Source organism: Sparus aurata, chromosome 5 (assembly GCF_900880675.1).
Source record: "Sparus aurata chromosome 5, fSpaAur1.1, whole genome shotgun sequence".
Taxonomy (NCBI): domain Eukaryota; kingdom Metazoa; phylum Chordata; class Actinopteri; order Spariformes; family Sparidae; genus Sparus; species Sparus aurata.
Genome location: NC_044191.1, coordinates 31,212,513 through 31,227,594, shown reverse-complemented (window position 1 = coordinate 31,227,594; position 15,082 = coordinate 31,212,513). Strand labels below are relative to the sequence as shown.

At 39.5% G+C, this 15,082-nt stretch overlaps 3 protein-coding genes across 4 annotated transcripts; 2 read left to right on the top strand and 1 right to left on the bottom strand.

Annotated features, from left to right (window-relative positions):
• The first annotated feature begins 53 nt into the window (after positions 1-53).
• Positions 54-6,048, top strand: rsrc2 (arginine/serine-rich coiled-coil 2). 2 transcript variants are annotated; one of them, XM_030416865.1, is made up of 10 exons: positions 54-406; positions 1,454-1,598; positions 1,875-1,915; positions 3,189-3,352; positions 3,634-3,765; positions 3,855-3,902; positions 4,562-4,647; positions 4,740-5,005; positions 5,103-5,192; positions 5,312-6,048. In XM_030416865.1, exons 1-10 carry the CDS (start codon positions 401-403, stop codon positions 5,495-5,497), a joined length of 1,164 nt encoding a protein of 387 aa, XP_030272725.1. In that variant the 5' UTR covers positions 54-400; the 3' UTR covers positions 5,498-6,048. The 2 variants fall into 2 exon arrangements, with proteins under 2 accessions (XP_030272725.1, XP_030272724.1); XM_030416864.1 differs by having other exon boundaries at positions 3,855-3,971.
• A 695-nt stretch (positions 6,049-6,743) lies between these two features.
• On the bottom strand, positions 6,744-9,112 carry LOC115581614 (uncharacterized). The gene is made up of 4 exons (XM_030416866.1): positions 8,670-9,112; positions 7,927-8,056; positions 7,704-7,837; positions 6,744-7,600 (listed from the first exon to the last, which is right to left on the bottom strand). Exons 1-4 carry the CDS (start codon positions 8,787-8,789, stop codon positions 6,833-6,835), a joined length of 1,152 nt encoding a protein of 383 aa, XP_030272726.1. The 5' UTR covers positions 8,790-9,112; the 3' UTR covers positions 6,744-6,832.
• A 289-nt stretch (positions 9,113-9,401) lies between these two features.
• On the top strand, positions 9,402-14,860 carry zcchc8 (zinc finger, CCHC domain containing 8). Its single transcript, XM_030418210.1, has 14 exons — positions 9,402-9,614; positions 9,781-9,823; positions 9,910-9,984; positions 10,285-10,387; positions 10,474-10,551; positions 10,660-10,763; positions 11,021-11,086; positions 11,204-11,264; positions 11,357-11,493; positions 11,590-11,732; positions 11,846-11,961; positions 12,184-12,270; positions 12,656-12,764; positions 12,993-14,860. Exons 1-14 carry the CDS (start codon positions 9,440-9,442, stop codon positions 14,126-14,128), a joined length of 2,433 nt encoding a protein of 810 aa, XP_030274070.1. The 5' UTR covers positions 9,402-9,439; the 3' UTR covers positions 14,129-14,860.
• Positions 14,861-15,082: the final 222 nt, after the last annotated feature.

Genomic DNA, 15,082 nt, shown 5'->3' with positions numbered 1-15,082 from the left:
ACACAGCGGGGCGGGGCATAGCAGGAAGGACCGGATAGCCTGCTCTGTGTTGCCAGGTTTTATACCTTCCAGTCGATTGCTCAGCTGTATTTACTGCAGTGTCTTAAAGGCTAGAGGCGCCTTTGCTTTCCCCTCACCGCTATATAACTACATATCACTGAAATACCTTATATACTTTTTACGTATTTTTGTTGCTCTTGATCCTTGTAAGGTCCGGTTAGTGTTCAGCAACTCTGTTCGGAATTTGGCTGAAAGTAGGGAATTCAAAAGGTAAAACCTGGCAACCTAAAACAAACTAGCTGAGCTAGACAACGGCTGTTGAGCAGCTAGCTACCTCTCCGTGCTCGTTTGCACAGTCAACGAAACAGCCGTGATATATACTACAGTGTGCTTCGGAATTATGTCGGTAAGTATCATTACACAAATACAGACAGGACGCACATGAATGCAACAACTTTTTAATGATGTGTGTATGAGTTTACAATTCTATTTGGAAATCATTTTTCTTAAAGATGGCGGCTATTGGTAGCTAGCTTAGCGATTTAGCGACTTAGCTAAGCTAGCGCTAAAATCGCTCTCTGGTAGAATGAATGACGAACGTAGTGGTGATTTAGCCAATGTAGATAGCATATTGGCTAACTGATTTGTTATTTTGAGTGCTGCGTCCTTAACAAGTATAGATTTTGGTCTAAAAACGGTACTCGAATACTATATCGTATTATCCCCTATTTCGATTGCGGAAGTTGGAAATATATAAGTATAAGTTGCAGCTGTTTTAACATGGTGATGACCTGTGATGTGGATATTTTTTTGTATTTGGTGATAAAGCAAGACAATATCATTGATGGAAAATTTCGAAAGCGTTGTTTCAGTATATGGTAACCACTGACCACATATGTATGTAACATATATAGCTAACATATAAGTATTATTGTAATTCTTGATTTTATCCATAACCATCTGAAGCGACTGAACTCTGTTGATTTTAAACAATCGTCCAAGGATGTCATGTGTTTACCACAGGATGTTCAGTGAAATAGAAAGTGCCCAGTATCACAAGGCTGTGCAAGGTGAATCAAAAACAGGATGTTCTTAAAAATAATATAATGGTTAAAATGCTGTGTTTTTAAAGACTGGCTATTTAGCAACGGCAGCCAATATTTAACAAAACTGTTAACAAGGTAAGATTTACCTTGTAATAGAATCACTCTGCTCTCAAATATGGAGGAGTTGTATATAAAAACATATCCATTCATTGCGAATGTGTATGTATTATTTGCAGTTGTAATATCAAGCAACCTGAACAAAGAATAAGCTCCCAGTCATACCACTTGTATTAAGAAATAAATGATTCATTCTGTTTTTCTAAGTGTATTCAACTAGGATAGCACCACAGGAGCCACACAGATTTCCTGCTGATGTTTTTTTGTGTTTTTCTTCTGATTTCTTTCAGGCAAGTGACAATGACTCCGATGATTTGACCAGAACAGGCTCTCCAGTTCATCACAGAAAAAAACACAGCATGGAGTCATCCAGATCTCCAAGAAGCTCCAAACACCACCATTCACGGTCAAGGTCACGCTCCAGGGACCGAAAACGTTAGTATTCAGTAACAGCACCCAGATAGTGCTGAATATGCCAGAAGAGTTCGTATAGGGCCATGGAATTACATTGGTTCTTACTGTATACGCTCATTAAGTGATGAACTCATCAGTTGAATGTTTGGGAAGAAAACAGAAACCCACTTACTTGTACACTGAAATAAATGTAGCCTTGTAGCCCACTGTACTAACTCATTTTCCCTTTTCTTGGTTCAGCTGAGAGGTAATTTTGAAATGTATGTTAGTCAGCACTGTGCCTTCTGCTGTTTCCAGGTGACAGAAAATACAGACGGAGTCGAAGCAGGAGCAAAGAGGTAAATTAATATATACATTTCTATGACTAGAAACACATATGATGTGATTTTGAGTCCTTAAGTTGTATTCCTTGTTAGTTGTAGGTTAAGGTGAGTATTTTTTATTAGGGTAGGTAATTTGCAGTAACCAAAGTTAAGAGCAAAGACATAGATGGAGTTGGCATTACTCACATGGAAAAGGTTTTTTTTTTTTACACTCCCTATATTGACATGTCTCAAAGGAAGTTTTCATCCTTGGATATCTGTCATTGTTTGTAACCATATTAAATGGTGAAGAGTAGCTTTTGTTTCCTTTTATTTTTTTGTTAAAACCTGTGTGTAGATCACATGATAACATTTCTACAATAAATCATACTCAGCGTGCTATTGCACGAAGAGACTGAACAGAAGACCCTGCTGACATAGCAAAATATTATGTCTTCTACTGGGACAGGTAACTATCTGCCATTCAAACTCTTTGTCTCACAGTATTAGTAGAAAAAATGGAATTAACGTTTGCATCTTTTTCAGCCAGGGATGGGCATAATTTGAACTAATTGATCCTGCAATGAACCCAAACAGAATCTCTTGGATTTTTGTCATAGGCTATCCAAATACGCAATTTTCATATCAACAATTTGGCTGTATAAAGAATAACAACTACCGTCCTCCTCTTTTGTGAACATCTTACGAATTGAGAACCATTCCAAAGTATGTTTACATGCGATAAAGATGATGTGAGTCTGAAATAGGAATGGTTACCCTGGCAAATAATATATTTTAGAATTGCATCATTTGTGTTGAGGAAGTTTACCCTTGTTTCATGTTAATTTGTCATTGTGTGTTATGTGATTTGGATGACATAAGTAAAGAAGCTGTAAAAAGTAAGTTGGATGCCCATCCCTACTTCCGTCTTTCAGTGGGTTCAAGTTCAAAGCATTTAGGTAACACTGAATTGTTTTTGTGCCTTAACTCACATTCCACATTCATTTCCTTTCCTGAGAATCTTATCTAAAGATTTGCACTATTAAAATATTTGAGAAGTCCCATACAAGCTGATTTGTTGAATTCATATAATTATATCGAAATTAGTGCTGTCAAATTGATCCCAGAACTGCCCACGCTTGCAATCATGTTCACTGAATGACATTCTGTGTATCTTATGAGAGTGGATTTGAAATGACAAGGTTTTTTTTCAACATTTCAAAATTTACATACCGTCTGCTCTAAGCCATGGTACTAACTCTTTTTGTTGCACTATTTTCCTGAAAGAGACAACTTCTTCTTAAAACAGGCACGAAAGAGAGATTCTCAGAAGCCATCCAAATCACACAGAAAAACAGATGAGCAGCAAGAGCCAGAGAGACTTTCAGCAGAGCATGGAGAGGAGCGATCCAGACGCAAAGACAGGAGGCCCTCCAAGGGAAGGAGCTTGTCTAGGTCACACTCACGAGAGAGGTTAGTCTGGAAGAAATTCAGCACATCATCTTAGTGAAGTTGAATGACACAGGAAAATTCTTTGTCACAAATCGTCTGTTGTAGTTGAAGTAATTGCTGAGTTATGTATGAGATGGCCATATTGATGCTTTGGCTAGAACTTTTTTTATTTTAGAAATTCTGGTCTTATTGAATACAACTTAGCATTTTTATATACTGTAGATTATCTTTTCAAAAATATTTAGCAAGAACAAAATTTTATTTTCACTACCACTCATGTTGATTCATATTATGTCTTTCAGGCGACATCACAGCAAAAGTAAGGACAAACGGAGATCACGATCGCGCAGCCGGGACAGAAAGAAGAAGGCCAGGTCTCGCTCAGGTTCAAGGACCAAACACCGTCATCATAGCAGAAGTCGCAGTAAAAGCAGGTAGGTTTAATTGAAAGTTTGAGAACTGTTGTCTTTCATGATTGCCATTCTATATGCCATTAACAATGTGAATTTGGTTGTTCCACCAGAGATCGAAAGAAAAGGAGTGAGAAAGTGCGCAGAAAGAGTCGAAGCAGGTCTGTTAATCCACCTGCCTTCCGGGGCCGAAACACAGCTATGGATGCACAAGAGGCCCTGGCCAGAAGGCAAGGCAACAGTTTACAGGGCATTTACAGTAGATGGTTGGTCATACTGTTCTGGCCAGTTCTGAGCAATTAGCAGCACTTACTGCATCTGCATACGTGCATCTACAAAGCCTTTTTTTTCTCCACTTATTTTACATAAATATTCAACTTGTACTGCTCTGTTAATGACAGTTAAAGAAGATGATATTGTTAGAAGTTAAGCATAGATTCGTTTTCTGCAATCTGACTTTTCATCCATTTTGCACTTACCAGAGAGCATTATTGTTCATAAAAGAAAATCACATTGGTAGGAAAACAAGGAAAGATACAGTTTTGATAGGTGGGGTGTACTGGTGGCCCAGATGTCTAAGACACTGACCATGTCATTATAACATCCATAATTTTTAGTCTGGCCGGGGACCTTGGGTGCATGTTGCTTTTCCTTTCACTCCACGCATTTAATTCAAATCTTTACTGGCCCCCCCAGGTACAAATGCTCAAAATGTACTTGAGATGTTTTGCTTACATCTGTATTATCACTTTTAGGTACACAGCAGCTAACACTATATGCTCTTAAACTAAACAGTAACATGATCCCATTATCGCTGCAGGCTGGAGAGAGCCAAGAAACTGCAGGAGCAGAAGGAGAAGGAAATGTTTGAGAAACAGCAGCAGCAACAGCAGGAGATAGCTGCAGGTGAAAGGCGCTCATTGTGCCAAATTTGAAAACTTAGATCATTTAAGTCAGGTGTCAGTTACTTACTTATGCTGGTCTGTGTATTGTTCCAGTGGCGGCCCCTATCGCAGCAGCTGCTGCTGCTGCAGCAGCAGCCTCCTCAAACCCTGGACTCAATGTGGCAGCCCTCCTGGCCTCTGGGACGCAGGTCACGCCTCAGATTGCTATGGCAGCACAGATGGCGGCCCTCCAAGCAAAAACACTGGCAGAGACTGGTATTGCTGTGCCCAGCTACTATAACCCATCTTCTGTAAACCCCATGAAGTTCGCGGAGCAGGAAAAAAAGAGGAAAATGCTATGGCAGGGAAAGAAAGAAGGAGTAAGACTGGATTAAGATAATAATAGATATTGTTATGTTTTATCTTTCATACGTAATTATCACTAGTGATTCTCATCATTTGTTTTCAATTTTAAAGGACAAGTCCCAGACAGCTGAGTTGTGGGAGAAGCTAAACTTTGGAAACAAGGACCAAAATGTTAAATTTCGCAAACTAATGGGTATTAAAGTAAGTATCAATATGGCAATCTACTTAACAAATATAGATTTAATTCCTCCAGTAAATCTTGAGTCCACCACTTAGATTTTTCTAACCCCTAACTTAAAATTGATCTGGTGTCTTTACAGGGAGAGGATGAGGCTGAAGCTGCCAAACCAATTAACGATGAAGGTATGAAGACTCTTCAAAAGCAGGAGGAGATGTTTAGGAACCTTGATGTTCAGTACGAGATGGCACGGTCTCAGACACACACCCAGAGAGGAATGGGCCTCGGCTTCTCCTCCTCATTCTCCCGTGGAATGGATTCTATCTAGCGCCAAACATCGGCCGTCTTTGCCACTCATCTGATCATATAGGACCACCAATTCATCGCCAGCCCTCAAGCTTGAGGATGCAGCTTGCATGGATGTTGCTCTGAATCTGTAATTTATTTATAGACAAACATTTTGCATATTGGAACATTACATTGTAAATAGTCAGATGCTGAGTTTGTCTCAGTGTTGAATCCGTACATCTTTGCAAAAAGGATGCATCAGTTTGACTGGTTGATACTGGTTAAAATTAGATTTGTTTGAATAATGTGGTAGCTTTTTTTTTAAACTCAAACATTTATTGATATGTAATTGTTTGAACATAAACTGAATATATTGTGGTTCAAGTGAGCACTGTTTACATCAACTTATGGAAAGGCATCTGAAGTCAATGTAGCATTATTATAGTCCCTTAGTTTAATTTCTCCTGATTGGGAAAAAGAAAATGGGAATATAATACATATTGTCTTCAGGATCAAACCATGGATGACGATGGGCTTGAGGAGTAATCACAAATTTCAAATGTTATTGAAATAAATTAGTTTTGTGTTGAATATTTTTTTTTCTTTTCACCTCAATTTTTATTTTATGTGATATTTGTGTGAGTTATTACCTCTTGGTTCAATTTGAATTGTGTTAATGCTTGGGCTGGGCCTTAAGGATTAAATTAACAAACATATTTTCCCATGTCAATTTATCTTGCAATGTAAGAAAATCAAGGCATAATCAGACAGGGTCAAATTGATGTGAAGTTAAATTAATTGTTGTGGGTTACAGCAGAAATCATCTATATAAAATAACACTTCTTTTGGTGATTTTAAACAGAATTTGCTTGCAATCATTAAAGGGTAACCGCCAATTTTAGATGCTTACAGATCTATGCGAGTGCTACTGCATATGTGAAAAAGTTGTACAAACTCTTTTGGGGCCCCAGAGGAAGCTGAATGTTATCTGATAAATTGCATAGTTGGTTTTGCCCGCAGAGCAATTTAGCCACTGAGTGACATCACAGGATTCTGTACACCAGATTACATGCAGCTTCTTCTGGAGCCACAAAAGGCTTTATGATACTTTGTTAAAATACGCAGTAGTACTCAACTGGAATAACATTTTGTACAAATATTTCACGCACACATTAATGTAATATTCCACAGGAAGTTGACAAATTGTCAACTGTCACCCAGCCCTAGTTATTAAAAATGTAATCTTTGTAACAAAAGATAGACTTCTCAAAGGAAGAACGGACAACTTCACATACAAAAATATAAATGTATTCGAACACTGGAAGTTCAGTCACATTGCCTTGATTTCTGCTGATGCCTTCATAGAAATCCACATTTATTTACATATAAGACTTGAGTATAGTACATGAGCCACACCAGTGATAAGGTTGTGGTTGGCAAACTCAAGGATAAGGAGCAGGATTGGGAACTCGCTGTGTCTCTTCTCCAGGGTGGACTCTTCACTTAAACCCATCCAATGAAGCAGCAGTGTTTGCATTGCTTCTGGGAACAGCTCTGTGGCTAGTTCCTCAGCAGGTGGCAAGTCACTAATTCTCTCAATATGATGAACTTTGAAGCCCTCCACCCTCCGGCTGATGCTGCTGTTGGCTGCATGAAACTGCTGGCCGAGCCAACGTCCTACACAGCTAAGCAGGTTACTGGAATACACACAGCCCCAGTCTTTGGCCTTTAGCAGGGCTAGTACAGCTTCTGTCACATCCTTTTCTTCTAGATTCCCATTTATGCACCGATCAACGTTCTCCAAAAGTAGCAATACAGTCTCAAGTCCTGAGGAGCTGAGAGTCACAGAAGAGAGTTTGTCATCCAAGCTTTGCAATTTCTGTCTTACTTTGGATACCACCAGTTGGTGGTTCTCACTATGCAAGCTCTGCTTAGAAAAAGAACAATAGTCATGATCTGCTGATCTGTCACTGCCATATACATCCACCGATTCTCTGCCAGCCTGGCAATGCAGAGGTTGTGATGGGGTTTCGTTGCTTGCTTCTGTGTCATGCAAGCTGCTGGGTATAGCAAAGTCAAGCTGCACACTGAGGCTGTAACTCGTCTTCAGAGGGCTGCCATTTATCTGTGATTTCCAAACATCCTGCAAAGGAAAGACAATAATATATGAAAAGATATATAGTGGTATACATATAACAAAAAATGTATGTCTTGCAGAGACAAACATAAAGTGAACTATACTCTACCTGGAAGTTCTCAAGCACAGCAAGCTGCTCTTGCTTACTGTACATTTCAAAGGCTATTCGAAAAAGTCCTTGAACACTGTAGAACCAGAGGCTGTTACTGACAGTAGGTACCTTCAACCCATGGAACCTAAATTCTGCAACAAGAAGATTGTGAAGTGTCAGTGTTTGCGCACTGATGTAAGACAAGTCAGTAATATGCCTTTTGGTACTACTCTAATTTTACCTGAGGAAAAATGTATTTTTGTTGCCAGTCCTTTCTTGGCAAACTTTGCGTGATGTCTGGGATGGTTCTCTGTACGGATGTCGGTATTGGAGAAGAGATCAGCTCCTAAAAAGAGAGGAACCACTGAACTCTGAAACCAATAAAGAGATGGTAGTGTATTAAGGCACCTTCAGATTTTTCTTTAAAATATTCATGAAAAATAGAAATTCCAGTAAAATCCAGATAAAAACAGATGTGTCGCATTCAGCCAATATAAGAAGACTTGTCTGCATTGATCTCGGAAGCTATTGAAAAGAAATGCAGAATTTCATTATGAATATTCATATAAAATAAAAGAATTAGTAACATCCATTGAAAACAGGCGTGTCTTATGTGACCAGTGTAGTAATACTATTCGGCATTGGTATTGGGTCACTGGGTCACATGACATGGAAGCTATTGGGAAAAAAAAGCAGAATTTTCATTGTAAATATTCTTATAAAATAAAAGAAGCAGTAACAGTCATTAAAAACAGGTCTGTCTTATGTGACCAGTGTAGTAATACAATTCGGCATTGGTATGGGGTCACATGACATGGAAGCCAGTGAAAATAAATGTTAAATTCTTATTGTAAATATTCATATAAAATTAAAGAAGCAGTAAAATCCTTTAAAAGTGGGTGTGTCTTAGTATTCTACCTACAAATCTACCACCGTCATTGGAGCTCTTAGAACAATCACATCCCTTTGCATGTTAACGCTCACCTTGTTGGGACAGTCTGTCAGCCTGAACGATGTCTGATCCACCAAATGGATAAAGCGAATTTTGCGTGAGCCCCCGTCCCACTGCGGTAAAGTTAACGGGATAGTTAAGCTACCTGCCATTGCTTAAAGCAAAAAAGCTTCCCACTCAGTCACACTTGTGTCTCATCTTGGAGAAAGATTCAGTGTTTTATCAGAAAAGACGAAAGCAAAGACACTCGCCTGCAACAAACCGAAGTAGCTCAACTAAACAGAAAGACGTTAGCGTATTAGAAGCCCTCAACGATGCCTTACAGACTAAATAAGTCAGTATTTATAATATTGGTTGCTTTAGAAACAAAACACAAACAAACTATAAAAACAGCGGAACTTGAGCCGAGCGTCATAGTTGCTTCAACATTTCAGAGTGGGAAGTTATGAAAATTAAACTGGAGCATACATGTCGGAATCAACTGTAGAAATAGGTTGATCTTCTTAGGGGTGCTTATTTCATGTGTCCAGACTACAGACTTACAGAAAGGTTACAACAGGTGTGTTGTGTGTTACATCTAGTCCTATGTTTCATTCAATGTAAGCAGCCTACAATGTCTTCCCTTCTTGTAGGAGTTGTAGAACCTGTAAACCAAAATTGTGGGCCAACAAAACCCCTGATACTGCTCACACCGATTATGGTTTCGTCCACGTATCACATGACATAAAGGGGACCAATGAAAATGAAGAGTAGTTGCTTTGACCTCTGAACTCCCGTCCTGCATCAGTGAGCTGGGAAAAAAATGGCTGAAGTTGATTTCGGGGATAGTGAGCTCTTTGAGCAGCTCGATGACTCCGCACCAACGTTATCAAAGCACATTCGCTTCACAGATGATGAGGAAGACCAGGAGGAAATGGGCCAGCTTAGGAGCAGACTGGAGGAGTGTGATGCCGACATTCAGAGACTCACTGAAGAGAATATCCTTGTCGGAGGCGCCCAGTGTTTGCTAGCACAGTGGATGTAGCACTAGCTAACTGCTGCTAGCACAGCCAGCCTCCTGTCTGTAACCAAACAGAAAACACACAACCCGAAACTGTCTTTTTTTGTATTATTTCTTGTGTATTTCCTTAACTCATTAATCACATAAAGGTTTGAGAAGAAAACAGAACATCTTGACACGTCCAAGGTAATTAGCTGACCCTAGGTAATACGCATTTAAAATAAAAACGAAACTGATGAGTAACTGAAGCTAATTTTCCTCTAATTTTATAGCGGCATCACAATTGAAGATGTCAACATGGACGGACCACTTCTTCAAGTCCTTTATGCAAACAACAGTATTTCAAAGTAAGCAATGTTTTTCGTATGAATCACCTTAAGTACATATACTGGCTAGCTCGTGATTGTATAGTACGTTGTGTCACCTCTGCCTTGGCTGATTGTCAGGATGAGCTTGTGGTAATATATAGATATATATTTTAAACATGTTCATATTAGTGGTTAAGACTTTCCCAACAGTAGTTTTACATCATTGCAAATTACATGAAATTGCAGCATAACAACCACCATTTAGCTACTGCTGAAAACTGTGCCCTAGCTAATGATAATTGGTCAAGATAATAACAATAAGAAATGTCTCCCCTTTAGGGAGTGTCGTCAAGAAATTGAAGATTGCATCTGCAGTATCATTTTGAAACACCAGGCTCCAAGCAATGAAAAGAAAAAGTCCTCTTTTCACGTGAAACCCCAGGTATTTACCCAGATTGCATGTTATTGTGCATAATATTATTATAGTTATAAATTTGCTGAAAAAAACATGTTATACCTTCTATGAAGAACTCAGCTTTTGCTATGGATGAAGATCCACAGAAGTCGTCATCCGGTAGTGTAAGAACAACAACAGAAGCCTTTAAAGTGAGTATTTACTGCTGTTAAAGTGATGTGGATATTACACAATTTCTTGCCATGCAGACAGCAGTCTGATGTAGTTTCACAAACTATTGTCCCATTTTTCTGTCTTAGGTTGTCGGAAGCGTCTTATATTTCACTACTTTTAGTCTTGATAGACTTGGACAGCCTCTGGTGAATGAAAACCCCCAGCTGACAGATGGATGGGATGTTCCAACGTATCTTTAAGATGGATGAATTCACACATCATCAACATCAACAGTCTAGTCTATTAGGTCACTTCTTTTGAACATGTGTTGCACATGTAAATAATTTGTAGAGAGCCTTGGGATAAGAATTGTCTTTTTCAAGGAATGATGATGAAAATACACAGCATTTATGTGGGACTTCTGTTAAGGTGTTGAAAAGACAAGATAATGATTTAGTGGATTTTGATTTGCACAGACACAATAGCATTTCCTGAATTGTTGCACAGCTATCACCAGGTGTTCAACCAGGTCGTTGGCACAGATGGACAGGAAATAGAAATGAAAGACAAAAGGTATGTCCGGGGTTATTCATTAAGCTTCATGAATTTCCTTTCTTATGACTGGCTTCCTTTTGCTCCCCGGCGGCATGTAACTATATAATGACTCCGTCACTGATCTCTTCATTGTAGACCCAAATCGATGTGTTTCAACTGTGGTTCAGGCGGTCATCAGCTGAGAGACTGTCCCAAGGTAAGAGCAAGTAATCATTATGATGGTATGAGCCCAAGTTAGAAATGAGAATAACCTGTTTCACCACATTTATGAATTATATCTCCCCCTAGCCTAAAGACATGGCGGCAATTAATGAGAGAAGAAAGGAGTTTAATCAGAACAACAACCAAGCCATGCAGAGTAACCAGCGATACCATGCTGACGAAGTGGAGGAGCGCTTTGCTAAATACAAGCCTGGAGTCATGAGGCAGGAGACGGACACAAACATAATTTAATATAATGCAATGTCTATTGTAACAAGTTCACGGTCATTGAGTTTTTAACACTTTTTGCTTTTACACAGCGAGGAACTGTTATCAGCTCTGGGAATCGACAGCAACACCCTCCCTCCTCTGATTTATCGTATGAGGCAGCTAGGCTACCCACCAGGCTGGCTCAAAGAGGCAGAGATGGAGAACTCTGGCTTATCACTGTATGATGGAAACGGTATGTTTTAAATTAAATTGAAACCCGTGTAATTCCAGTGATTCCACCCCCACCCCCTAAAATTTTTGAAATGTACAGAGGTTGAGCTGAATCTGTGTTTTTCTGTTTCCTAGTTTCAAATGATGGTAACATAATGGACAGTACCAACTCGCAAAACATCTCTTACGATGTTTCCAAACTGATAGATTTCCCAGGCTTCAATGTACCTGCTCCAAGCAAAATGAAAGATGTAAGTCTTACAATATAATCTTTTCAGATGCTGTGCTTGAATGTATCATTAGTTACAAGGTCCAGGTATCTGACTTAGATTTCAGTTCATCAAAGTTTCAGTTTCATCAAAAGGAATCAGCATCATAGTGACACTGTCTAACAAGTTGAATATTTCAGTGATTCTTGGTCGGAGGACACAGTTTCACATCTCACCTTGTTCTTTCTTATTTCTGACCTCCAGGAGTTCATGCAGTATGGTTCTATTCCAATGCAGAGCAGTCACACGAAGCAAAACTATGCAGCCTACTTGTCCAACAACTTTCCGATGGTAATTATCTAATTAAGTTCTTAGAAGTTTTTGGATTTTTTCTCTCAAGGCATGTAGTCCAAGTCTGCTGCCTGTAACAGCTTGACAATATATCAGTCTTGCATTTTATTACTGCCAGCACTTGTAATACTATTTATCAGGTCTGTACTAATTTTTCACTTTGGTTTAATTGAATTGAATTCTTAAAGGGGCTTGTCAAATTTCTGTGTTGTGCTGGATTTGTGTCCTTCACAAAAAAATCCAAAACCCACTAGCATTAAACAACTTAAACAAATCATCCAAAGGCTTGTAAAGGCAAGATTACCACATGCAAGTTACTACTAAGTTTTTACATAGAGCCCATTTGAATACTTTAATTTTACATTTCATTCTTCCTTGCCAACAGCCTGGTGCCACCTGCAACAAGAGACGACATGAATCCGACTCATCTCCACAGCAAAGAAAAAGGACGAGGCCCAGTCCTGATACAAACTCGGATATGGATATTGAATCGGGTAACTCTTCATCTTATTCACTCTTTTCAGCAGGCAAATCATTATACATTTTCAATGTCTGTCTAAACTTACTGGAACACAAAGTTGTGTTTTACAACAAGCTAACAGTCATTTTCTGAAAGCTGAATGCACAATAATACCTGGTAATACGTGAATCAACTGCCTCTTTGTTTGGTGTAAGTGTCACTTTTTTAATCTATGAGGGACTTTATTCATGTCCTCCCTCAGACCCAGGAACGCCTTATCACGGCCCAGGTGACTTTCAGTTCCAACCTCCGCTTCCTCCTGGCTCGCCTTGCTTCAGTTCACCTCCTCCTTTACCCCAGGGCACTCCTCCTGCTACACCCACTCCCCCACCTCTCCCTAAAGGTACACCTCCTCTTACACCCACTAATGGCTCTCCAGCTCTGCGAGGGCGTAGCTGGGTAGCTGATGAGACTGTGGAGGGAGCAGAGGATGAACTGACACTGGAGGAACTGGAAGAGCAGCAGAGACTGATTTGGGCAGCTTTAGAAAATGCTGACACTGCCACTAATAGTGACTGTGAGACACCTGCAATGGGAACACCTGTACCCAGTTCATCAAGTGTGTCCACACCTGTGCATATAGACACAGAAACAGAAGAGGTTGAAGAAGCAATGGACACAGCGATACCTGCAGAAAGTTTACATAGCAGTGAAACTCAAAAGGAACCAGGGGTTCCAGAGATTTGCTCTCAGAGCCCTGGACCAATCAAAGTCGAGGATGACAGTCCTCAGAGCCCCGAACCAGTCAAAGCACAAGATAACAGCACTCAGAGTCCTGGTCGAGTCAAAGCCGTAGATGACAGCCCTCGTAGTCCTGGTCCAGTCAAAGCTGAAGATGACAGCCCTCGGAGTCCTGGTCCAGTCAAAGCCGAAGATGACAGCCCTCGTAGTCCTGGTCCAATCAAAGCCGAAGATGACAGCCCTCGGAGTCCTGGTCCAGTTAAAGCCGAAGATGACAGCCCACAGAGCCCTGATCCAATCAAATGCCAGGTAGACATCCCACAGAGCCCTGATGCATTCAAAGGCCAGGTAGACATCCCAGAGAGCCCCGATGCATTTAAATGTCAGGAAGACAACTCTCAGATCCCTGATGAATTCAAATGCCAGGAAGACAACCCACAGGGCCCAGTTCCAGATGTTGTGGGGGCTGGAGATTGTGCTTCTCCTAAGAATGATGAGAAGATAACAGCCGTTCCTCATCGGAGCAACTTTGCAGCAGGCATTGTTCCATTTGAAGACACCCCAGAATACACTGAAGTTGCTGAAGCTACAGGGACGTACCTTAAGATCAGAGACTTGCTTAAAAGTTCCCCTCGAAATTTGGCAAAGAAAAAATAAAACATGACCCTCATGATTAAGAACTGAGGATACATGGATATTTTTTTAAACAAAAACTTATATTTTCATTTTCATGACCATCATATCAGGCTTTTTTTTTTTTTTTAAGCTTTTTATTGTTTTGTATGAAGTTGAATGTCAATGCTGTATATACATTTGATCTGTAAACATATGATAAGGGCATTGAGGGATGCTGTCACAGCAGTGGTTTGTAGATTTTGACCATTGTCTTTTTTTTTTGTAGCAGTAGTGTTAATCATTAAATTTATTGTATTGTAATATTTGTAAAATGGTAATTTCCTGACATGTTTTAATTTTAATCTGGGGTTTACAAAGCTTTTTATTTCTATTTCTGGCCCACTCTTTAAGTAAACATGCTTCGCTTCATTGCTTTTTTCATTTGTCTGGTAGTCATGGCTAAATGTGAGATGGATTTCACTATATTGCATGTTGACAGTACAGATGGGGAACAGTATAAAGTTCAATGCTAGCGATCTTCAGCAGAGTTCCATAAACACATTGGCCCTCTGTTGCTACAATCAGCTCACTTGCTGATTTTGATACTTGCAAAATGAAATTGTTTAAAATTAAAACTGCACTACAACAGTTTGCATTTTGTTCTAAGGACATCCAAAAGCTTGGTGTATGTGTTCTACATGTTTCCTTTTTTGTACAATTCAAACTGATGCATATTACAGCTGAAATAAACTTTTTCCCCCTCTTTTAAACTGATTTACCAACAAAAACGCATCATAAAATCTTCAAATACAGATTTAACGCATGGCCGCAGTGTGCTATCTATATAATAGTAGGTAGCTAAATACCTGGGTGCAATTCAGTCATGCTAGAGTTTATATAAAATAGTTGCCTGGTGGGTTTTCTTTTAATAGAAAATAGGTTAAAAATACTATTCTTACAATTTGTACTCTTTAATAAAATATTTGGAGCATTGCA